Source organism: Mus pahari, chromosome 13 (genome assembly GCF_900095145.1).
Source record: "Mus pahari chromosome 13, PAHARI_EIJ_v1.1, whole genome shotgun sequence".
Classification (NCBI taxonomy): Eukaryota; Metazoa; Chordata; class Mammalia; order Rodentia; family Muridae; genus Mus; species Mus pahari.
The window spans coordinates 23,369,289-23,390,329 of NC_034602.1; the positions used below are offsets into that span (position 1 = coordinate 23,369,289).

The window sequence follows — 21,041 nt, forward strand, 5'->3', positions numbered from 1 at the left end:
GTCTGATTTCCTCCTATCTCACTCAGTGCCTGATACCCTTCGGTCCCTCATGTCAGGTGAGGTAATAGTCCCCTCTGAGGGGTCCCCTTCTGGACCAGGGTAAGGCCTGACCTTGCATCTGAAGGCCCTCAGTGTTGGCCCAGAGCCAAGTTCAGTCTGTCCACACCGAAGGCCTGTGAGAGGATTCTTTGGCTTTCTGGGGACATGTTGGCATGAGGCCCCTCTACCACTCGAAGGTGATAGAGGCTGGGCCTTGCTGAAGTTCCAGGTGTAGCGGGGGCAGTGGCATCTGGGCATCATCTCCTCTAGGGGAAGGAAGCCCCCACCTAAAAGCCGCTAAGCACGTCTGCCCACTCCCAAGTTTCAGGGCCTTCCATCACTAAAAGTTGGTCACATCCCTTGTTTTTCCTTCTTGGGATTTCAAAAGGCCTGCTCTCTCCTAGTCGGCCGAGTGTCTCTGAGTCTCTGAGGGAAGGTGAAATTGAGGCCCTTGCTGTTGGAGACAGTGGTGGCCTGCAGAGATGGGAGCCCTCCTGAGGACATCCACAGCTAGAACGTTCTCCCCAGTCCCTGCCCCCTGAGGATTTCCTTCGGGGAGGGTCTGTCTCCTAAAACCCTCAGAAGTAGCCAGGCTGGAACCAAGGCCGGCTTTACCATTGGAGGTGTCCCGCCTGTCCTCGGCCCATCTTGACCCCCGTCTCCTCTGTCTCCTCAGGAATCTTCCGACAGCACCAACACAACCATAGAGGATGAAGATGCCAAAGGTACCTTCATAGAGGCCTTGCCTGGGCATGTTGGTAGTGGGTGGGCCTTCTGCAGCGTCTCTGGCCCTGCTGTGCAGGCCAGTGCTCCAGCGCTCTGGTGCTCAGGACCTGATGTCAGGGCCTATCTTGGTGTGAGTCAAAGAGTGTTCAGGCCATCATGGCTGGGGTATCTCAGGCGTAGCGCACTTGTGGGGAGCTACTGTCCTCCATGCTGGAAGGCAGGAACGTGGTTCTCACAGGGTATGAAGTGCATGGGATCAGGATGCTGTTCTTCTCTGCTGTGCCGAAGCGTTGATTCTGTCCAGCCTGAGTGGTCAGATGGCTGACCAATGTTGTTTCCCTTGATGACTCAGGAGCGTCCTCCTAAGGTGGACTTCGGTACCACACCCTGAGCCCTGCCAGTGATGTGTGTGTTCACAGTTTGCTATCAGTGAGTGGGGCCTCCTAGCCTCTCCCACTTTCTCTGCCTCCCCGGGATGAGTTCTGACAGCTCCAAACTGTGCATGGAGCCCTAAGCTGCCCTTCGGATGGCCCCTAGAATCAAACAGAGCTTACCCATTTGCTCCCCCCAGCTCCTTAGCTGTCTCTAAGATTCCTCCATACTCCAGAGTGGAGATTGGCACAGGATTCTGGTCCTTGAACTTAGGGGAGTACACTTGCCTACCAGTGGAAGCAGGCCCCGGAGTCAGCACCATGGACACTACCCGCACCTCCCTGGCTAAGATTCTGGCCTGGAGCTGGCCAGTAAAGCACCGAGCTATAAGGGAGGTGGCAGGCCTCAGACTTGCAAGGGGACAGAAGCAGTGGACAAGGCTGGGAGTAGAGGTGGGAGCCAAGTCTGGGGAAGCCTTGGGGATGAACGGCAGGGGCACTCTTATCTCAGCCATGTTCTAGTGCTCTGGCAGAGCCACCACGCTCAGTGAGAAGCGCTCTAAAATCCTAGCCTAATATTTGCAGGGCCTGGCACGGGCCCACAAAATGAACCCTCCTAACACCTACCTTGGGGTGTCCCCAAGAGTGACCACCACACCTCTGTCCCCTAGGTCCCCAGCAGTGGCCTGGGATTCTACACCTGTAACCTTTTCCACTGCCCTGTGCCTCTTGGCTCTCTCTGCCACCTTCTGTCTTGAGTGTCTACCATCTACTGCTTGCTTCTGTTCTGCCTCAGCCCCCAGGGTCCCTGATGTCCTGAGCTTGGTGAGGAGGGGCTCAGGAGCCCCAGAAGCCGAGGGCCCCCTCTCCTGCCCATCTCCAGTTCCCATTAGCCCCCTTCCAGCCCCGTGTAAGTAGCCTGGGCCCCTCTGCTGTGGGGATAACTTGGAAGGGCCTGGCAAGTCTCTGAGGGGCCATTCAAGAGCCAAGGATTGGACAGGCCTGGACTGTTGGCCCCAGCTCTGTCCTCACACAGCCCCCAGACTGGGGCTCCCCAGGTTTGCCTTTGTCCAGCCAGAGGCCTCTATTCCCCGTGAGGATACTGTTCTGGCCCATTTCCCTGCTCACGGCCACTAGACAGTCCCTGAAGGATTTGGCTATGACTTGTAGGCCTCCGGGGCCCACTCAGACCCCCCTCTACCCCTGGAGGCTTCTTGCTGCTGAGCCTGGCACCAAATAGGAAGCCAAGCCTCAGATTCCCTTGTGGTAAGAGCAGGGGCTCCCCTCCCCCGTCCCGTCAATTCTGTTGTCTCCTCGTATGTTTGTCTACCTTGTGTTCATGTCTGTCTGTTCCACCCCAGCCCCCAGGATCTCTGACATCCTGAACTCAGTGAGGCGGGGCTGTGGAACCCCAGAAGCCGAGGGACCCCTATCAGTGGGGCCCCCACCCTGCTTGTCTCCGGGTCTCCTAGGCCCCCTGCCCACCCCGTGTAAGTAGTAGCCCCCAGGCTTGCTGCCCCTGCTACCGAGGGCTCGCTGAGAATGGCCAGCGCTCATCCTTCTGCACCTGCCATGCACGGCCAAGCTCCCCCTGGACCAGGATGCCTGATGGGTGGCCTTAGTCAAGGCACATGCACTAACATGCACTAACATGCACTAACATGGCTAGGCAGCTACCTGGCTGCCCATTTTGGGCTCAGCGCCTCTGACTCATCTCAGACCCCCTACTCCTTTCCTGCACGCCGCTAACCTCACTTCATCTCTGGCCCACCCCTGGGTAAATAGGGTGGAGCCCTTAACCCATCAGTGCCAAGAATTTTCTAGCCTTACTAGTCATTCACACCCTACCCTGCCCTGGTCACAGTATATCAGAGCTTATCTCCAGAGTAGCCCTGGGCTCTTGATGTACCCTATCCCTGAACACCGATCACCTCACCATTTGAGGCAGGGGAGGTCAAAGAAGATACCAGAATGGGTCATGTAGTTTAGGGGACGTTCAAGAGAAGCGAAGACTGGCCTTCCACTGGCCTGAGCTCTATCTGAACACCTCTCCCCCTTCTCATCCAGTCCTCTACCTACCTGTCAAGTACCTCTCAAAGGTCAGTCACTTGCAGTGATGGCCTCTGGCTTCTTTGGGGCCAGGTTACCTCTCCTCGGAGGACATCCTGTGCCCTTGGCAGCTTCCAGCTCAGCACACTAGAACGACAAAAGCATCTGCGTTCCTGGTGCCTCCTCCCCCAACATTTATGTCCTTACCTCTCATCTGACCTGCCCCCCTCCCGTGTCCCCGTGTGTCCTGATGCTCCACACCCTCCTCTGGCCGCCCCTACTGTCCGGCTTGGCTCTCGGTCTGAAGGTTTCTTTCCTGCATGTCCCTTCCCACCTGTATTCATGTCTGTCTGTTCTGCCCCAGCCCCCAGGATCTCTGACATCCTGAACTCAGTGAGGCGGGGCTCAGGGACCCCGGAAGCCGAGGGCCTCCCACCAGTGGGCCCCCCACCCTGCCCGTCTCCGACTCTCCCTGGCCCCTTGCCCACCCCATGTAAGTAGCATTTTAAGTGGCCCTGACGGCTCCATGGAGGGGCAGGCCCCCATCGTGGTGCCTGGTCGGCCTGACTCTGGGAATAACCAACCAGCTTGTGGAGAGATAGGGGGGGTCATGGCACCTGTCAGGGAATCGTGTCAAAATACGTAAAGGCACCTATGGTCATGAGATGTGTGTTTATGTGTAAGCTCCGTATGTGGGGAAGCTCCCAAATATTTCCCTGGGGTCCTTGCTACCATGTGGTCAGCCACCACATTCTGACAGGAGAGAGTGGCGAGCAGGTGCCCACCAGTACACGAGGAGCCCTTGAGAAAGGCCGAGAGTAGACCATCCTGGACAAGAGGACAGGGAAGGAAACTCCTGGGAATTCTGGTATGCTGGCTACCAGGCTGGACTCTGGGGGCGGGGCAGCCAGGGCTAAGGCTGAGTTAGGCAGGTGGCTCTTCAGCCTGTCTGCCGACTGTCCGCCAGTATCGCTTACAGGGATGGATGACATCCAGGGCTGCAGCCACCGCTTCCCCCGCCTCCGGGGAGACGCGGGGCTGGGGGTGGCGCTGAGATGCCCTCAGAGAAGAGGCTGGGCCAGGGCCTCGGCATGGCAGGGCAGGGGCTGGGTGAGTAACTGTGAGAGGTGGGCGTGGGTGACCCACCCCTATTACCTCCACCCATGAGGCTGGGGTCGGTGGGGGGGGGTGCTGCAGGCAGCCGGAGCAGAGAGGAGGTCACAGTGACCCACAAGGATGGACATCTACAGTTTGCAGGTTGTCAGTGGCGGTGGGGGATAACAGATTCGTGCTGTGTAAGGGGCAGCCTCCGGAGGTCATGAATCCCCTAGAGCACACCATGGTTGGCAGAGGTGATCAGAGTTGAGGGAGGCATGAGGAGCCAGCCAGGTTACTTCTGGTGCCAGGGAAGGGGACGGGTGACAGGGGTATATAGCTGCCGGTTCTTACAAAGCAGGGGTGGGATGCTCACCGCTGGTGGCTGCCAACAGCTTGTGGACAGCACCTGTCCTGTCTGCGTGCTCTCTCATCCGATCTCAAGGGTCCTATCGTTTTTGTTGGGGAACACGATCTGCCCTAGGGGTCTGTGCAGTGAGCAGGTGGCTGCTCCTAAGCTGGGTCCTAGGCTGGGTCTGTGGGGAACAGCAAGTGACCACATTACTTTAGAGGCTATGATACTGATCTGCCCTAGTAGGGTCTGTGCTGAGCTTCACTGGGGGAAGAGGTCCTACAGGAGGGGGCTTCGAGAATGACTGGATGGTGGCATCTTGCTATCTTGTGAGGGAGGGCCTGCTGGGCTGAAGGAAAGATAAGACTTTGAGTGAAATGTAGGGACATGTGGCTGATGTCAGATGGTATTGGGTCTCTCTTTTGGGGGAAGGTTACAACCCACCAACTAGGTTATAGTTTTCTTTAGGCTCAAGCCCCTCCCCATCCTATGCTCTCTGTGCCCAGGCCTCACTTCCTAACCAGGGATTACACAGGATTCAGGCTGATCCTGGCTGATCCCTTAGTCAGCTGCCCTGCCAAACAGCTGTGAGGTTGGGGGCTTTGGGCCAGTGGGAGGGACACAAAACCTTCTCTGGTCCCACCCAGATGTCCTCAGCCTCTTTAGGCTGCTTGGCTTCCCACAGGAGAGCTGTGGTCTAAGTAATTTTCACATTCTGCACCCCAGCCAAAACTCCACCCACCTCTTTGGCGTCTTCTTGGATTGCAGGGAGTAGGGGCAGCTTGTCCTTGGTCCCTGGCTTCTCCACGAGAGCTATCCCCCGAGTGCAGGGGCTCTCGACCCCTTCCTTCATGGTTGATTTCCGCTGAGGTCTGGGCAGCAGCCATTCTGCAGGTCAGGAGGTACCCAGCTCCCATTCATAGGCAGCCTCAGTGTCCCTAGCTGTCAAATGGGCCAGTGGCTCTCACAAGAACGCTGTTCCCAAACTCTAGCATAGTTCCCACCTCTGACCGGTGCTGTGATCACAGATATTCTCTTAGATTTTTTTTTTTTTTAAACACTGACGCCCACTTTTAACTACTGTTTGTTTGAAAACTACCTTTTTTTTTTCTGGTTTTTCGAGACAGGGTTTCTCTGTATAGCCCTGGCTGTCCTGGAACTCACTCTGTAGACCAGGCTGGCCTTGAACTCAGAAATCCACCTGCCTCTGCCTCCCGAGTGCTGGGATTAAAGGCGTGCGCCACCACGCCCGGCTCCTAACTTCTTTAAATAGAAAATTAGTCCACTCACCACAGTGAAAGGTGGAATCGTAGCATGCTTGAATCCAAACAGTGCTGTTAGCTTACTTCCAACCACTTTTGTTGTGTGCTAAGGGACTCCTGTGAAGGAATGGGGCAGCTGAGTCTATTAAGATGAGATTAACAGGCCCCAGAGGTACCTGGGAAGTGTGGGGTGCAGAGGGTACCTCCCTTGGACCTGGGAAGGAAATGCCTGCAAGAATAGAAACCAGAAGCCTGAGACAGCTCCTGAAAGAACAAGAGTAATGGGGTGAGGGGTGCCAGGAATGATAGACACGGGGAAGTGTAGGTCCTGCTTTGGGGACTGGAGTGACAGAGCTGCCCTGGGGTCCAAAAGGTAAAGACAGGAAGAGCTGTTACAAGTTTGGGACAGAGCCTTGGTGCTCTCAGTGCGGGGCACATGGCTGTATAGCTAGAAACAGAAACAGGAAACACAGGGCCTCCTGGAGCTCACAGCTTACCCTGGAGCTAGCATCCCAGGGTGGGCCATGGTGCAGACCTTACGCTGATTCAAATGGTGACCTGATTTAGACTTAAGAATGGGGAAGGGATTGAAACAAGGTAGCAGAGGGGAGCTGGGTTAGGTGAGGGGGCTTCCCCAAGCCAGGGGAACCCCATGGGTGCACACACACATATACCTACACAGGCTCACACAGCATGCGCATACACAAGGACGCTTACATGCATCTCACACACAAGTGTGTATGCGTGCATACATGCACACACCTCCACGATACTCATGGACGCTCGTGTGTGCTTTCTCATACGCACACAAATGTCCACACTCAGGCACCGAATGCACACAGACAACATTGTGCTGCGGATTCCGTATACATGTGCTCTTACATAAGTATACTTGAGTCCCCACAGGTGACACCCAGCTGGCATGCGTGGCATGTGTGGGCTCCCCATGAAACAGGCGACCTCTGTTGTGCGTTCATTCCTCCCTCGGGGCATCTGATGGGGTGGGCATTCACACTCCCCCTGGTCCCAGAAGCCCTGTCACGGAGTTAGTCTCTGTGCCTTCATGTTTTCAATTCTTCATGAATAAAACAAAAAGTTCATCTCGAAGCCAAGCAATGAGCCCAAGAGGTGCAGGCACTCAGGGTGGGTCTTGCCTGGGCAGTACTTAGTCCAGGCGACCCTAGAAAACCTCACAGAGTGGACGGGCAACTTGACCTTCCTCAAGAGTTCCGGGTCATCTTGTCCCCCGACCCCCACCCCTCCTCATATCCACTGACCACGCCCACTGATGACTGCTCTACTCCCCTGAGAGCTGGTGGAGGGAGGGGCCGTTGAGATAACAAGACACTGTTGGAAGCTGAAGCCAAGGACAGGGCGGGGGGGGGGGGGGGGAGGCTGAGTCCAGCAGTGGGGTGAATTATGGGCAGCCTCTTCCCCCATCTGTAGATTTTAGACATTTTCTAATCGGAATAAGGTATTTGCTTCTTATAAACACTTTATTTGATAAACAGCTACCGCATGTAGAAACAAGGAAGCCATTGGAGGTACAGGAGAGACTTGTGTGATCGAGACAATTTGGGCACAGGTGCCAGAGCCTGGAAGTCCTTTCTGGAGAGGACAGACCTGAGCCAGGGCGGGAGCAGCTAGGTGGACACCGTCTGCGGCTTCTGATCTGATCTTCCAAGGCCCCTTACCTGGGCTCTTCTGGAAGTAGGGGTGTCCAAGGCTGTGCCAGGCTAGGGCCTAGCGGTCATCCCCGTTTTCTCCCTGCAGCCCGGAAGCAGGAGATCATCAAGACCACAGAGCAGCTCATTGAGGCCGTCAACAATGGGGACTTTGAGGCCTATGCGTGAGTCTCCGGGGGGGTTGGGGTGGGGGGTTGTGGAGGGCGAGGATGGAGGATGGGGCCCCTCCTCACTTGGGTTTGCCCCCCAGGAAAATCTGTGACCCAGGCCTGACCTCATTTGAGCCTGAAGCTCTGGGCAACTTGGTCGAAGGGATGGATTTCCACAGATTCTACTTCGAGAACCGTGAGTGAAGGGGCTGGGGAGGGCATGAGGGAGAGACACCATCAGGAGGGTCCCTTAACCTAACATCAGTCAGTGGGAGCGCTGTGGCAGCCCCCCACCCCACCCCACCCCCGTGAAGGGGATTCAAGGAGGGAGGGGTGGGAAGTGTCTGTACCCAGTGCTGTCAGTTCAGAAGCCGTGCTTGTTCACAGTGCTGGCCAAGAACAGCAAGCCGATCCACACCACCATCCTGAACCCGCACGTGCACGTCATTGGTGAGGATGCAGCATGCATCGCCTACATCCGCCTCACACAGTACATCGATGGCCAGGGCAGACCCCGTACCAGCCAGTCCGAAGAGACCCGTGTGTGGCACCGCCGCGATGGCAAGTGGCAGAATGTACATTTCCACTGCTCGGGCGCTCCAGTGGCCCCGCTGCAGTGAGGTGAGTCCCTGCGGTGTGGCCCAGTGCGGCGTGCGTGGGGTGCCTCATGGGTGAGCTGATGAGGCCAGACGGAGCTCAAGCCAGAGCTTGGCGGGTCAGCGATGGAGTCAGTGGTCAGGGTGGGTCCTGAGCTCGACCTAGCATAACCATTAACCCACAGCAAAGGCAGCCTAGGAAATGGGTGCGGGTAGCAACAGCTGCTCCTGGCAGGCTCCTTCCAGAAAGGACATTAACTTACTGAATTCCTGCCCAACCCTTTTCCAAATAGCAAAGGCGTGGGTGGTTAGGGTGGTATGTGGTGCTGAGGAAGGTGACCTGCCCCCTGTTTCAGAGCTGCGCCTGGTTTCACCGGACAGAGTTGGTGTTTGGAGCCCAGCCGCCCTCGGGCGCACGGCCTGCCTGTCGCATGTTTGTGTCTGCCTCGTCCCCTCCCCTGGTGCCTGTGTCTGCAGAAAAAAAAAAAAAAAAAAACAAGACCAGATGTGATTTGTTTTTAAAAGTAAGATGATGACAACGACAACCACACGCAAAAACCAACAAACAAAATATTGGCATCGGATGAAATGGAAAACAAGCAAACAAACAAACAAAAACCTAAAGAAAGGAAAAAGCTGTAAAAATCTGGCATTTGTGGGGCCACCCCCCACCCAAGCTCCACATGTGTCTGTTGCGCTCCTGGCTTTGGGGACCCTCAGGGCGTGAATGTGCCCATGCCGACCGTGTTAGTCTGTAGGTACCGCACTCAACCCATACCTTGGGCGTCTGCATCCTCCCTCCCATGCATGGGCCCCACGTGCTAACCTGGCTGTTGTGGCGTCAGGTGTCATGGGAAGGGCTGGGGGCTGCCTCCTTTCCTGCTAGTTGTGCCTGAGAGTTGCTGCTGCTCCTGCATTCCCCTACCCGTCCCTCATCCCGTGAAGGGCTGGGAGGGTGCTCCTATAGCCAAGGACCTACCTTTGCCCCATGGAGTGTGTAGAAGCTTGTCCTCGAGGTCATCAGAAAAGAAGCTGGGCGCTCAGCCCCGGTTCTTGGGGAGTGAGGTATGGAGGTACGGATCTTGCCTCCAGACCTCCTGCCTGGCAGAAGTTGGTTACGAAGGCCTGCTGGCCGCAGTGCCTACCCATGTAGCTATCGAGAGGGGACTGGGCAGAGGATGACCTCCTTCCTGTTTGGGGTACTTGTCCCTTCCCTGCCACCAGCAGCTGAGCAACAGTGGCCCACCCCTGGCCTGGGCAGTTCCTCTCTGAAGTTGGCGGCAGACCCTAAGGAAGATGGAGAACCTGAGATACTGGACGGATGCTGGGAACAGGCCAGGCTGCGTCTAGGGTGTTTGTCCACTGAGCTTGGAGTCTGGGTGTTCGAGACTTGGTTAAATGTTGCAGAATGTGGTAAAGAGGGGCCAGAAGTTGGGTTCTAGACTTCTGGGCAATGCAGGTCCATACAAGTATTTGATGAAATGGGAGTGCTTCCCTAACCTGGGCCTAGAGAAGAAGCCTGAGCATGTGCCACCTAGAGGCACGTGGAAGGCCAAAATTGGTTAGGGCTGTATTGTGTGAGGCTCTTACAGGTAGGCCAGAGACACAGCTTAGAGAGAAGGCGGGGTGGGGGCAGAGATATATGGGTGTGGGGCCTGGATACCAGTGGCTGGAGGGAGGGCCCATCAGGACAGTAGTGTGGCACCTCCAGGGCCCAGTGGTGCTCCTAGGTGCCGGCTGCCTAGACTCGTTGTGGGTGGCCCTGGCCCTTGGTGACAGAGGGAATCATCAAGGCTGGACATGTTACAAAGTCAGGCTAGGGAGACAGGTCTGAAGCCGGGCTGGGTGGGGTGGTCAGAGGCTTTGATTGCAGGGGTTCAAGGGCCTCTACCCCAACGCTGCCCACTTTAAATTCACGTCATTTTCAACCAGGATTTTCTTTATCTTTTACTACAAATCAAGCCAAGGGAGGGGCACGAAGTGGGAAACAGGACACAGGATCCTAAACTTCAAGGGGACTGTCCACCTACAGACACTCAGTGGATACCACCTTTCATCCACACTGTGCCCAGGACAGCTGTCTCCTACCCATGGACACAGGGTAAACATCTGCCAGGCTCCACTTGAGTGGCCCAAGGCCATGGAACAGTGGCAGGGCTTGTCGCGGACAGTGTGAGGCCCTGTGGCCTGCCACCCTGGCATCCTGGGGTCTCCTTTCCTCTCCCACCCACCTTGTTATCTCCACAAAGCTGCCTGTCTGGGATAATTTGGGGATTTTTTTTTTCTGGGGGACAATTCTTTTGCATGACCCTCTAAAGAGCAGGACACTCTGCTCTAACTGGCTAGGTGTTTGCAGGTGGTGGCGTCGACCGCTGGCCAGTGCTGTAGTGTGTCACTGCCTGCAGTACTGGTGGCCCTCCTCTCTTCTCTCTTTTTGCTGAGTTCCATTGTCTTTTCTTTCTGAGCCTTGTAGGTGTACAAAACTTATTCTTATTTTGTTCTGTCTCGGGAAACTGCAAATAAAAAAAAAAAAAAGGACAAATTGCTTCCGGTACAGCTGGGTGCTTTATGCTGGGGACCCTGCCGACTCCCGGCCACAGAACACAAACCTATTTGTTCCCTAGCCCACAGGTAGTGTAGGACCCACCACTGATGGTGAGGGTGGAAGGACATGGGGTCCTAAGCCCCTTTGGGGTGATCAGTAGGGCATAGCTTTCTTTTCACCCCAAAGCCCTGTCCTTGCCCATCATGCTAGTAACCAGAAGGGTGGCCTTCAGAAAGGGCAGCCATTGCACCAGGAAGAGCCCCAGGTCCAATGTCCAGGCATCCTCTTGAGCCCCTTTAATGCTTTCCTGTTGGATATGTTGACGTTTCTAGCCATGGTCGTGTGCTAAGTTCTCCCCCTCCCCCCAGTCTGTTTCCATGGGTTATGCAGGCATACAGCACAGGGCAGCAGTGACTTCTAGGTTGCCACCATAGGTAGAATCAAGAGGCTTCGCAGAAAGGCTCAACCAGAAGTTCAAGTCCGAGATCTTAACCAAGAGCAAAGGGACTCCAAGAGCCAGGACTCAAGACAGTCAAGGCCATAGCAAGTGCAGGGCCTAGGGACCAACTTTGTCCTAGCTGTTGACTCTTCCCCAGACTTTCCCCTGCGCTTCCAGCCCAAAGCATAGGACAAATCTTTCCCAGTAATCTGTGCTAGGTCTGTTTGTCTTCAGTCTTGGCTCAAAAGTCTACAAAAATGAGCCCCTATATCCACAGTCCTATCCACTATTAGTAGGGAGGACCAAGCAGTCCAGAACTGGCCAAGGCTCCCCACAACTGCCTCCCTTAAACATCTGTCTCTAAGCATCTTCACTTTGTAAGAAGGCCACTGTTGTCTACCTAACGGCCTCCGTGGGCTACACCTAGGGAAGTGCTCTCAGGTACATAGGTAGGCAAGCAGGTGGTAGGTAAGTCTCCAGAGCTAATACAAGAAAATCTAGGCCAGTGCCCACAGGCGCAGCAGCAATGGGCCCTCTATCTAGGGTTCCAGCTACCTATCGGCTGTAATCGGAGGAGCGTTTCCAGGCCAGGCCTCCCTCAGGAAGGCAGCGTGCTGCAGAGCCTGAGCCTCCACCATACATTATTCCTGAAGCCTTTGTGTGAGTGCTGGACAGTAAGGCAGGCACTTTTCAGGGGCAGGACCCAGGGTTAGCCATCTGGCATGGGGCAGAGCACTAAGGCAAGAGGGACACCCCTTGAGGAACGTTTCATTCAGCCTCTGAACCCCGTACTTTAAACAAAGCTCCTTAGGCATCTGACCCTGCAAGAAGGCTCAGGCTACTCTCAACAATTCCAGGCCCACAGATCAGTAAGAGGCAGCACACGGGATCCAGGGCCGCTAGCCCCAGCCAGGCAGAGGGGTCTCTGATGACAAGGACCCCAAAGACAGGCTACAAGGCCTAGCTGACCTGCTGAGGCAGAGGCAGCAGAGAGAGGCCTCAGACCTCTAATTGTTAGCCACTGAGGCCATTTCAAACTGAAAACCATCCTCCAGACTTGAATAGTCCCATGCTGACCCTCACAAGTTATCTGTGCCCCTCAGGAGTAAGAAATCCCCCCAAACCCTCAGAAGTCTCCCAAGATTAGTAGAAAGCTTGCAGCCAGCCTGCACTGAATGGGAAACCTGCAAAGCAAAGCCTCCTCCCCAGGACTCTGTTGCCAAGAGGCGGGTCACCCAGGCAAGTTTTTCAGAGTGCAGAAAACTGGGCTTTGAGACAGCAAGGCTACTACTCCACAGCTCCCTCACCCGCTTAACAACAAAAAAGGAAGGAGCATTCCTACCAGAAAGGTCTGGAGGTCTATCCAGGACAGGATCCCAGTATCCACAGGAACAAAGTGCCTGGTGTCTTCCCACCCCTCACTGGCTGAGCTGGGGGAAGAGGTTTCCCTGAAGCTACGAGTAAACACAAGACAGTATTGAATTTCAAAAGACAATTTTATTTGGACAGAAACCTTTAAACAGAACATAGAGAAATTAGGCATTATTAAAATACACTCTTGCCAAGTGATTTAGCATTAGAATATAATGGAGGAATGGGGAAACTCAGGGCAACTCTTCCACTGCAGGGCAAGGGACACCCTGTAGGACAGCCAAATGTAGGCAAAGGTTACCTTCTCCCCACAAACTTCTACTGCCACCCACCTCTCCTCCTCCCCTGTACCCCCAGAGCAACAAGAGGCAGCACCCCAGGCCATTTATTACACCTCAAGTGCCAGCAACACACTGGATCTGTACTGTCCAGGGGTCCTGGGTTGAAGAGGTCTGTGGCAGTGGGAAAATTACATGGGCAGGCCACTCTAGGGGGGATCCTGAGCCCTTTGGCTAGCAGTATCCAGAGGAATAGACAGGTACACCAACTAGTGGGGGTTTTTGGAAGCCACAGTAGATATCCCCCTCCCCATATGAGCACTCTGAGGGCAGTTCAGCAGGCTCAGGGTAGGGATCAGAGTGAGAATGCTGGCTCAAAAATCAGAGGCCAGCATCCCAGCAAGGGCTTTTGGGGAGACAGGATCTCTCGGATATAGTTTGTGCACAGCAGAACATGAGGTGATGTGGAACCTGGCACACTCTGGGCTCACCATGTAGATTGTGCTGGCAGTGGCACCAGCTCAGATCAACCCCTCAACATCCTCTACCCTGGAACTGTCTCTGATTGGGAAGGGGCTTGCAGGCCAGAACTGGACAGGCCACAGGTAGGCACTGGAAATATTCAGGCTGCTGGCACTTGTCCTGATACCCACAGGAATGACTTGTCCCAACATGCAAGCTCCAGGCAGTTGCCAAAACACTCCTGTAGCCACAGAAACAAATGAAACCAGCTTTGAGAGACGACAGCACCCACTAATTAGACCTTGATGTTCAAAGTCCAACTGCAAGTCCAGGTGAGTGCTCCTCCATACTGGACAGCTGAAGGCACCCGTGTCTGCTTCTTCCCTAAAGATGGACACTCCCAGCTGACCCTCCCAACACCAGAGCAGCCCACACTCAGTCTGCTAGCTGATAAAACTTACACGGCCTGTCCACCTTAGCCCATTCTAAGTACCTCCCACAAGTCATCTTTGTGACACTGGGTGAAGGTACTTAGGATGGGCCCTGTCCCTGCCAGAAGCCAGTCCTACTGGGCAGGCAAGCTAAACATGTGAGACCCAGTGACCACTGCCTTTCTCTGGCCATGGTGACCTTCTCCCAGCCCCCACAGTGCAAGGTAGTAGAATGCTGGAGTGTTCAACTCTGTCCACCCCAGCCCTATCACCCCAGACCCTCCCACCCCACCCCATTCATGGAGAGTTAATATCGTTAATGCACAAATGAAATCCTAAGTCATACCAAGGATCAGGAAAGATTCCCTCCCATAGAGCCTTCCAGGGTTAGCTGAGATAAGCCCTTCAGCACCTATAAGAGCCACTTAGAGTTTATGGTTTCATTTTCCCAACATTACATCTTGGAGGACCTCAAATTCCTTCCCAAAGTCACAACCACATATATGAACGTCAATGCAATGTTCCCACCCTTAAATCATCCCTCCATTCCTCTTGGGAACTTCAAAATAAAAGCAGCCAGTCTGCCTGGCTCCAGATCCTCTTCTAGACACTGCTTGTCTCCAGGGGCTGATGTGACTTGACGATCCAGCGCCTGCCTCTGTGGGCTACGTCACATGATTGCACAGCAAGAGTTTTGTTTCCGGGCCTTGAAAGAAGAAAAGGAGGAGGCTGAAGAGTGCAAGGAGGGCTGGAGGGTATGGGGAATGGAGCAATCGAACAGAGAAAGCAAAACCAACCAGGGGAGGCCCTCAGGGCTTCAAAGGGAGCTGCCACACGGCCCGGCACTGCTTCTACTGCCAGGGTGGGCTCCTTATGGTTTTGTCGCACACTAATATTTTCAATAAATTGATATATATAGTTCCTACAATCAGACCATGTATAAGCAAAAGGAGCAATAGTGGAAACTGGATTGAAGGACTATTTCAGCCGTGTTAGCAGACTGCCCTGGCAGAGAAGCAGGTTCCTGTTATGCTACTGAACCGATTCTTGCTTTTGGTCAAAGCCCACCCTTCTAACCCCATCTGATCATCTTCCTCCAATATTGCAACTCAGCATAAATATGCACAGGAAGACATATCTACTATTGTCCCACAGTGGGCCAAGAACACAATGTTGGGGCTGAGGTGATGACTCAGAAGTTAAGAACACTGGCTGTGCCAGGCAGTGGTGGCGCACACCTTTAATCCCAGCACTTGGGAGGCAGAGGCAGGCAGATTTCTGAGTTCGAGGCCAGCCTGGTCTATAGAGTGAGTTCCAGGACAGCCAGGACTGTACAGAGAAACCCTGTCTCAAAAAAAAAAAAAAAAAAAGGAGCACTGGCTGTTCTTCCAGAGGATCAGGGTTCAAAACCCAGCACCCACATGGCAGCTCACAACCACTTGTAACTCCAGTTCAGGGAATTCTATGTCCTCTTCTGGCCTCTGTGGGCAGTAGGCATTTATGTGGTGCACATACTACATGAGACAAAACACCCATACATAATAAAACAACAGAAATGTTCACAATTGGAAATTTAAGTAATGCCTGCCTGGAGAGAAACAGGCAGTCAGCAGGAGGTACCCTGCCAATGGAAGGAAAATGTATTAGAGAACTAAGAACCACCTCAGAGACGTGAACTGCTGGTATCTTAAGAATTTATGCCCAACTGTTCTCCCAACAGAGGAATTAGGAAAACCCTGGTGACCAAAGCTTGAATCCATATGGGAAGAGGGTGGTAGCTATGAAACCAGCAAGGCCTAGCCTTGGTCAAGCAGCAGAATGCCCGAGTGTGTGCCACTCATCACTGGGGCTGAAGCACTTGCTTCAGGTCCCCATATCCCAAGGAGTGGTACCCACATGTGATCTTGGTTAAATAAAGGGCCAGCCCTCATAAAGAGTGTTAGAGAAACAAGCTGCAGTGGCCGTGTGGACGGGGATGCCCAGGAGGGCCAGGCGGAGCTACTCACAGTTTTATAGAAGGCTTTCGACTGTGTTCCCAGCACCTCTGACTTGGATACCAGGTCATCCAGCTTCTCGCCTCGCTCTAACAAAGACTCCATGGTGTTATGCTAGACGAGAGAGAGGAGAACTCTTGGCTCTGTGCAGTGAAGTGCCTGCTGACAGAAGGCCCTCATGGAAGTTTAATGGCTCTGGCCCCCTACCCAACAGACACAACAAACACTGAGACCCAGTCCCAGAAGATACTCCAGTCAAGTCAATAGCACAGGACCTGGTGGCTTTCCCAATATGTTTCCCAGCACAGACTGAGATAAGCTCTAGGAACGCTCACACAAAGCATGCTTGTATTACACTTGTGTACTGTAAGCACACATGTGCAGAGAGGTTTCTGTGTAACAAGAAAGACACATCTGAGTGTTCTATGACCGCACTAGGAAGACAATGGCTGTCCAAAATCCACATCCACCCAGAACCTCTGAATGAAACTGCACTTGGAACTAAAGTCTTTGCAAGTGTCATAAGCATAAGAAGCAGTGATGCTAGATTAGGGTGGCCCTAATTACATAACTAGCGCCTTCATAAAACTAGAGATGCAGACAAAGAGAAAGCCATGTGATGACACAGGAGAAGCTAAGAAACAGTGAGAATTGCCAGCAACTCCCAGACACCAGAGAAAGGCCTGGAACGACATTAGTCACATGGCCCCAGGCAGGAACCAGCCTGGCTCAAACTTCAACATCAAGCCCCAGCCTCCGATGAGGGAATGCATGGCTGTTGTTTGGAGTCATACAGATTATGGTTAAGTCTGAGCATCCATAGGAGACTAATATAGTGAGAAAGCCATGTTATCTGACCCAGGAGCCACAGAGCTACCAAGCACTTGTGAGGAGACAAGTCCTAATATGTGCTTCAAGTGCAAACATAACACATTTCAGAGACTCAGGCTCAGTATGCAGAAAACTTTATTAGTAGGACTGGAGAGATGGCTGGCTCAGTGGTTAATCATACTGGCTGCTTTTCCAGAAGACCTGGGTTCAATTCTAGCACCCACATGGCAGTCCACAATCATCTCTAACTCCAGTTCCAGGGCATCCAATGCCTTCTGGCATTAAAAGGCACTGCATTTGTGCAGTGTCCAGATATAACAAGTAGGCAAAATCACCCTTACATATAAAATAAAAAATTGTAAAAGGTAACACTGTATTAATGACTTTTCTATACTAAAGACATGATGGAAAGATATTTGGATATTATGGATTAAATAAGTAACACCAAATCTCAACTACTTTCCTTTTGTCATTTAAAAATATGACTCCTTCAAAATTCAGAGTTACACACACGTATCATATACCCAATAGATCACACACTTACTGACAGCACCATGACAGGAAGCCTCGAGATGAGGTTTAGTCTGTCAGCCTACAATCTGCCTTGTGGAAACAGGAGGACAGAGATGGAGACCCTCTGTGGAGCAGTCCTGCTGCCTGGTCCATTTCCTTTCCCAGACAGCCACTGCCAGGCAGCTAGCTGTACACTGGTGTGAGTGGTGCCAACTGAGGAGTCAGCCACACTGTCCTTTACTCCTATATAGCTGGGCAATTCATACAGCAGAAAACATCAGCCCAAGGCTAGGGGTACAGCTCACTGGCAGAATGCTTACCTGGAACACAGAATGCTTACTAGGACCACACTAATTCCCAACCTGGTCCCCTCCAAGTAGAGGGCACTGTGAAGTAAGATGAGGTATACAGGGAGAGTGACAAAGTTGGTGGAGTGGCAGCCACCACTTCCTGAAGCATGCTGCGACTGTCATTAAGTAGGAACAGACATCGTGTTTGGTCAGCACTCATCCTTCTGTGCTTTGGCATCATGTTTGCCCTCCACCCTTCCTGCTTACCAGAATGATTTTGGTCTCGTCCAGTTCGGCCTGTACTTTACTCATGGGATCAGCATCTCGGGGGTTCTAGGAAAGAACCAAAACAAAATCAAGGTTGAGACTGAAGTGGTTCCCTATAAACAATCTTGAACTAAGGAAACTACCAATTCTCACAATAAAAAGGCACAGAACAGTGAACTCAAAACCTAGGGTTATCTGAAACAATTTCTCCGTGTTTTTCAAACAGACCATTGACCTGTACATCAGCCTTGAGCTCCCATGGGTATTGACCTTTTCCAGACCACACAGCTCCTGGGCCAGTCTCTAGATGATGTTTCTTTGCACTCACCTGGTATTTACTAAGGTGCTCATCCAGGGCTGTGTACCGGATTGTAGCAGGGGATCCTACTGGCCAGTCTATTCTATCGACCTGCTTGGAGAATTCATCTAGTACCTGCAAAACAAAGAAACACACTCTATCTCCCACCCAGCTTCCTAGTACCTTTGGTGAAGCACCTTCACCGATAGCGCTCATCCGACATGAGACTCCTGGGTTCCTCAGGATACACAGACATCCAATGGCAAGGGAACTGTCTAGGGTCAAGTTCTTTTTTTGAATGTTTATCATTAAAATATGTCTCAGTAGTCTAGAAGCAAATGTAAAGTGTGCCCAGTGTAAGGTAAACTTCATCTGAGGAATGATAAAAGTATCCTCATTTTTACACTAGCCCTCTAGTTTTCCAAAGTAATTCTTCAAGAAAGTGAGTTTGCCAGGCAGTGGTGGCACTCAGGAGGCAGAAGCAGGTAAAGGCCGAGTCTGAGGCCAGCCTGGTCTACAGAGTGAGTCCCAGGACAATACACAGAAAAAACAAAACAAAAACAAACAAACAAACAAAAAACTGTCTTAAAAGGCAAAAAAAGTCGGGCAGTGGTGGCGCACTTGGGAGGCAGAGGCAAGTGAATTTCTGAGTTTGAGGCCAGCCTGGTCTACAGAGTGAGTCCCAGGACAATACACAGAAAAAACAAAACAAAAACAAACAAACAAACAAAAAACTGTCTTAAAAGGCAAAAAAAGTCGGGCAGTGGTGGCGCACTTGGGAGGCAGAGGCAAGTGAATTTCTGAGTTTGAGGCCAGCCTGGTCTACAAAGTGAGTTCCAGGACAGCCAGGGCTACACAGAGAAACCCTGTCTTGAAAAACCAAAAATAAATAAATAAATAAATAAAAGTGGGCTGGGTCTTTGGATGTGCTAAAAGTGCTTCAGTGCTATAAGGGACAGGACAGGGCATTACAGTACTTTCTGTCTCAGGGTTTATAATGAGAAGTCACTGGGTATTAAACTCCTTGGAGTGGATAGGAATTGTGCTGCAACACGCCTTTAATCTCAGTGCTCAGGAGACAAAAACAGGTGAAATTCTGAGTTTGAGGCCAACCTGGTCTACATTATGAGTTCCAGGCTAGACAAGGATACACAGTAAGACCCTGTCTCAAAAACAAACAAATAAACAAACTGCAGGAAGCCGGGGGAGAAAGCTGTAGCCTTCCAGAACAACAGGAAGAGAACCCGGAACCTTCAGCAGAAGCACAGGCAGAGGTTGGCAGCAGTGGCCCTATTCCAGAGGAGAGGTAATGTCATCCAGCGGCAGGACACAGGTGACCTGAAGGCCAGAGTCAGCCCCAAGGAGGAAATACATAGAGGCATTTCAAATGTCTCCTGGCTTGGATAGACAGATGGGGAAACCGTGGCTTCTGGAACATTCACCCCTCATGCTTCAGACTCTACACGCACTACGTCTCACACCTGACATCCCAGTCAATCTAGTCCAACAACACTCACCTTCTCCAGCAAGGTGAAGGCCACTCTGGAAGGGTATTCACTGTCAGCAATGACCACACCTGCCAGATTGTCACTCCGGACGTAGACATGGCAAAGATACTCTATGAGAGGGAGACAAGAGATCTCACATAAGAGGAGGGCTTCAGACTGTTCTGAACTCGCCAATGCATCATAACGCTGGTTCTTGATTCCTAGTTCAAATAGAGCCACTCTCAAACTATTCTGAAACTCAAATGCTCTAAGCGAGGTCTAGGAGGAGGCTCTTTACCACAGTTCTATGGGCCACACCCAGGAGCTCCATTTAATATCCTAGATTCCCTGATACTATGTGTGTAGCAGGATCAAAATGAGCTGCCAGGGATGAAAAACACACCAAAGACAATGTCCCCAGGAGCAAGTCTACTAGATCACTGCCATTAGCCCAGGTCTGGTTAAGTCTAGGCAATTTATGGCCCTCCCCGGCTCTGTGCTGCTCCTAGACTGAGGGAATACCAGACAGGCCAAGCTGCTTCTCCTTTCTTAAAATAATCTCAGGGTGGCTGAGAAGCAGAAAATGACTTCCTAGGGCTTCAACCCCCTGTAATAAGACAACATAGTTTGACCTACTCTAGCCTGTGGTGGATGGCTGGAGGAACAGTCTAGAGAAAGCCCACATAGTCCTGGATGAGGTCTCTAGGATTATTGCACTAAAGCTGCCATATGATTAGAGAGGATGGTTTGCAGAAAAGCCTGAAAATAATCATAATCCACAGGACTGTTGATTTTCATCCCTTGAAAGGATTCAGAAATGACATGGCTTACCACATCCCCAGAACAAAAGAACCTTGGATGAGAGCTTACAAAACCAACCTCTTGTTTATGGATCTGACCCACAAGATTCCAATGTTAAACACAAAGAAAAACAAAAGAGGAAAAGGGTGTAAGTCCCTGGAATCCGAGAGAAGCAGAGATCAACAAGGACAGAGAGGAGGTGGGGTGGGAATTATCATCTTATTTTATATACATTCCCAAATAAGAAGGAACCAAACATGGAGTCAGTTTCCATGGAAACTAAGAAGCTTGCCAGGGTGAGAAATGGTCCTTATGGGATAAAACTGTGAAGGGTAGACAGCAGGAAGGAGAAAACACTGACAGTCACGAGTCTTTTTCACTTCTGTGGTAGTCACAGGACAGAAACTCTTCACAGAGAATATACAGCCAATATACAGATCAGTGATCCATCATCAACTCAGGGACACTATCCTGGGGCCGCTGCTTAGGAGAAGTCATCTTTGTTTATGCTTCAAAAAATTCATGTAAGTTCAAATTTGTCTGTGAAATATATCAGTCTGAAATAAATACTACAACCTGATATCCAAAACCTGAATTATGAAATAAAGGAAAGATCCTGCTGAAAAAGAAAGAAAGAAAGAAAGAAAGAAAGAAAGAAAGAAAGAAAGAGAGAGAGAGAGAGAGAGAGAGAGAGAGAGAGAGAGAGAGAG

The 21,041-nt window shown here is 52.1% G+C and overlaps 2 protein-coding genes across 9 annotated transcripts in view; one reads left to right on the plus strand and one right to left on the minus strand.

Moving 5' to 3' along the window:
• Positions 1-10,859, plus strand: part of Camk2b (calcium/calmodulin dependent protein kinase II beta) — a 92,703-nt gene extending 81,844 nt beyond the window's left edge. For 5 of the 8 annotated variants that reach the window (XM_021211321.1, XM_029545542.1, XM_029545539.1 and 2 more), the window contains 5 exons: positions 716-764; positions 7,668-7,743; positions 7,830-7,924; positions 8,116-8,349; positions 8,681-10,859. In XM_021211321.1, coding sequence (XP_021066980.1) covers positions 716-764; positions 7,668-7,743; positions 7,830-7,924; positions 8,116-8,348 — 453 coding nt within the window. In that variant the 3' untranslated portion in view covers position 8,349; positions 8,681-10,859. Of the gene's footprint in view, positions 1-715; positions 765-1,932; positions 2,047-2,497; positions 2,627-3,549; positions 3,679-7,667; positions 7,744-7,829; positions 7,925-8,115; positions 8,350-8,680 lie in introns of all 8 variants that reach the window. The other 3 variants (XM_021211319.2, XM_029545537.1, XM_029545538.1) reach the window with 1 other exon arrangement.
• Positions 10,860-12,785: 1,926 nt separating this feature from the next.
• Positions 12,786-21,041, minus strand: part of Ykt6 (YKT6 v-SNARE homolog) — a 12,393-nt gene continuing 4,137 nt past the window's right edge. The window contains exons 3-7 of the mRNA XM_021210643.1: positions 19,561-19,661; positions 18,074-18,178; positions 17,746-17,811; positions 15,857-15,958; positions 12,786-14,556 (exon numbers count right to left, since the gene is read on the minus strand). Coding sequence (XP_021066302.1) covers positions 14,521-14,556; positions 15,857-15,958; positions 17,746-17,811; positions 18,074-18,178; positions 19,561-19,661 — 410 coding nt within the window. The 3' untranslated portion in view covers positions 12,786-14,520. The remainder of the gene's footprint in view (positions 14,557-15,856; positions 15,959-17,745; positions 17,812-18,073; positions 18,179-19,560; positions 19,662-21,041) is intronic.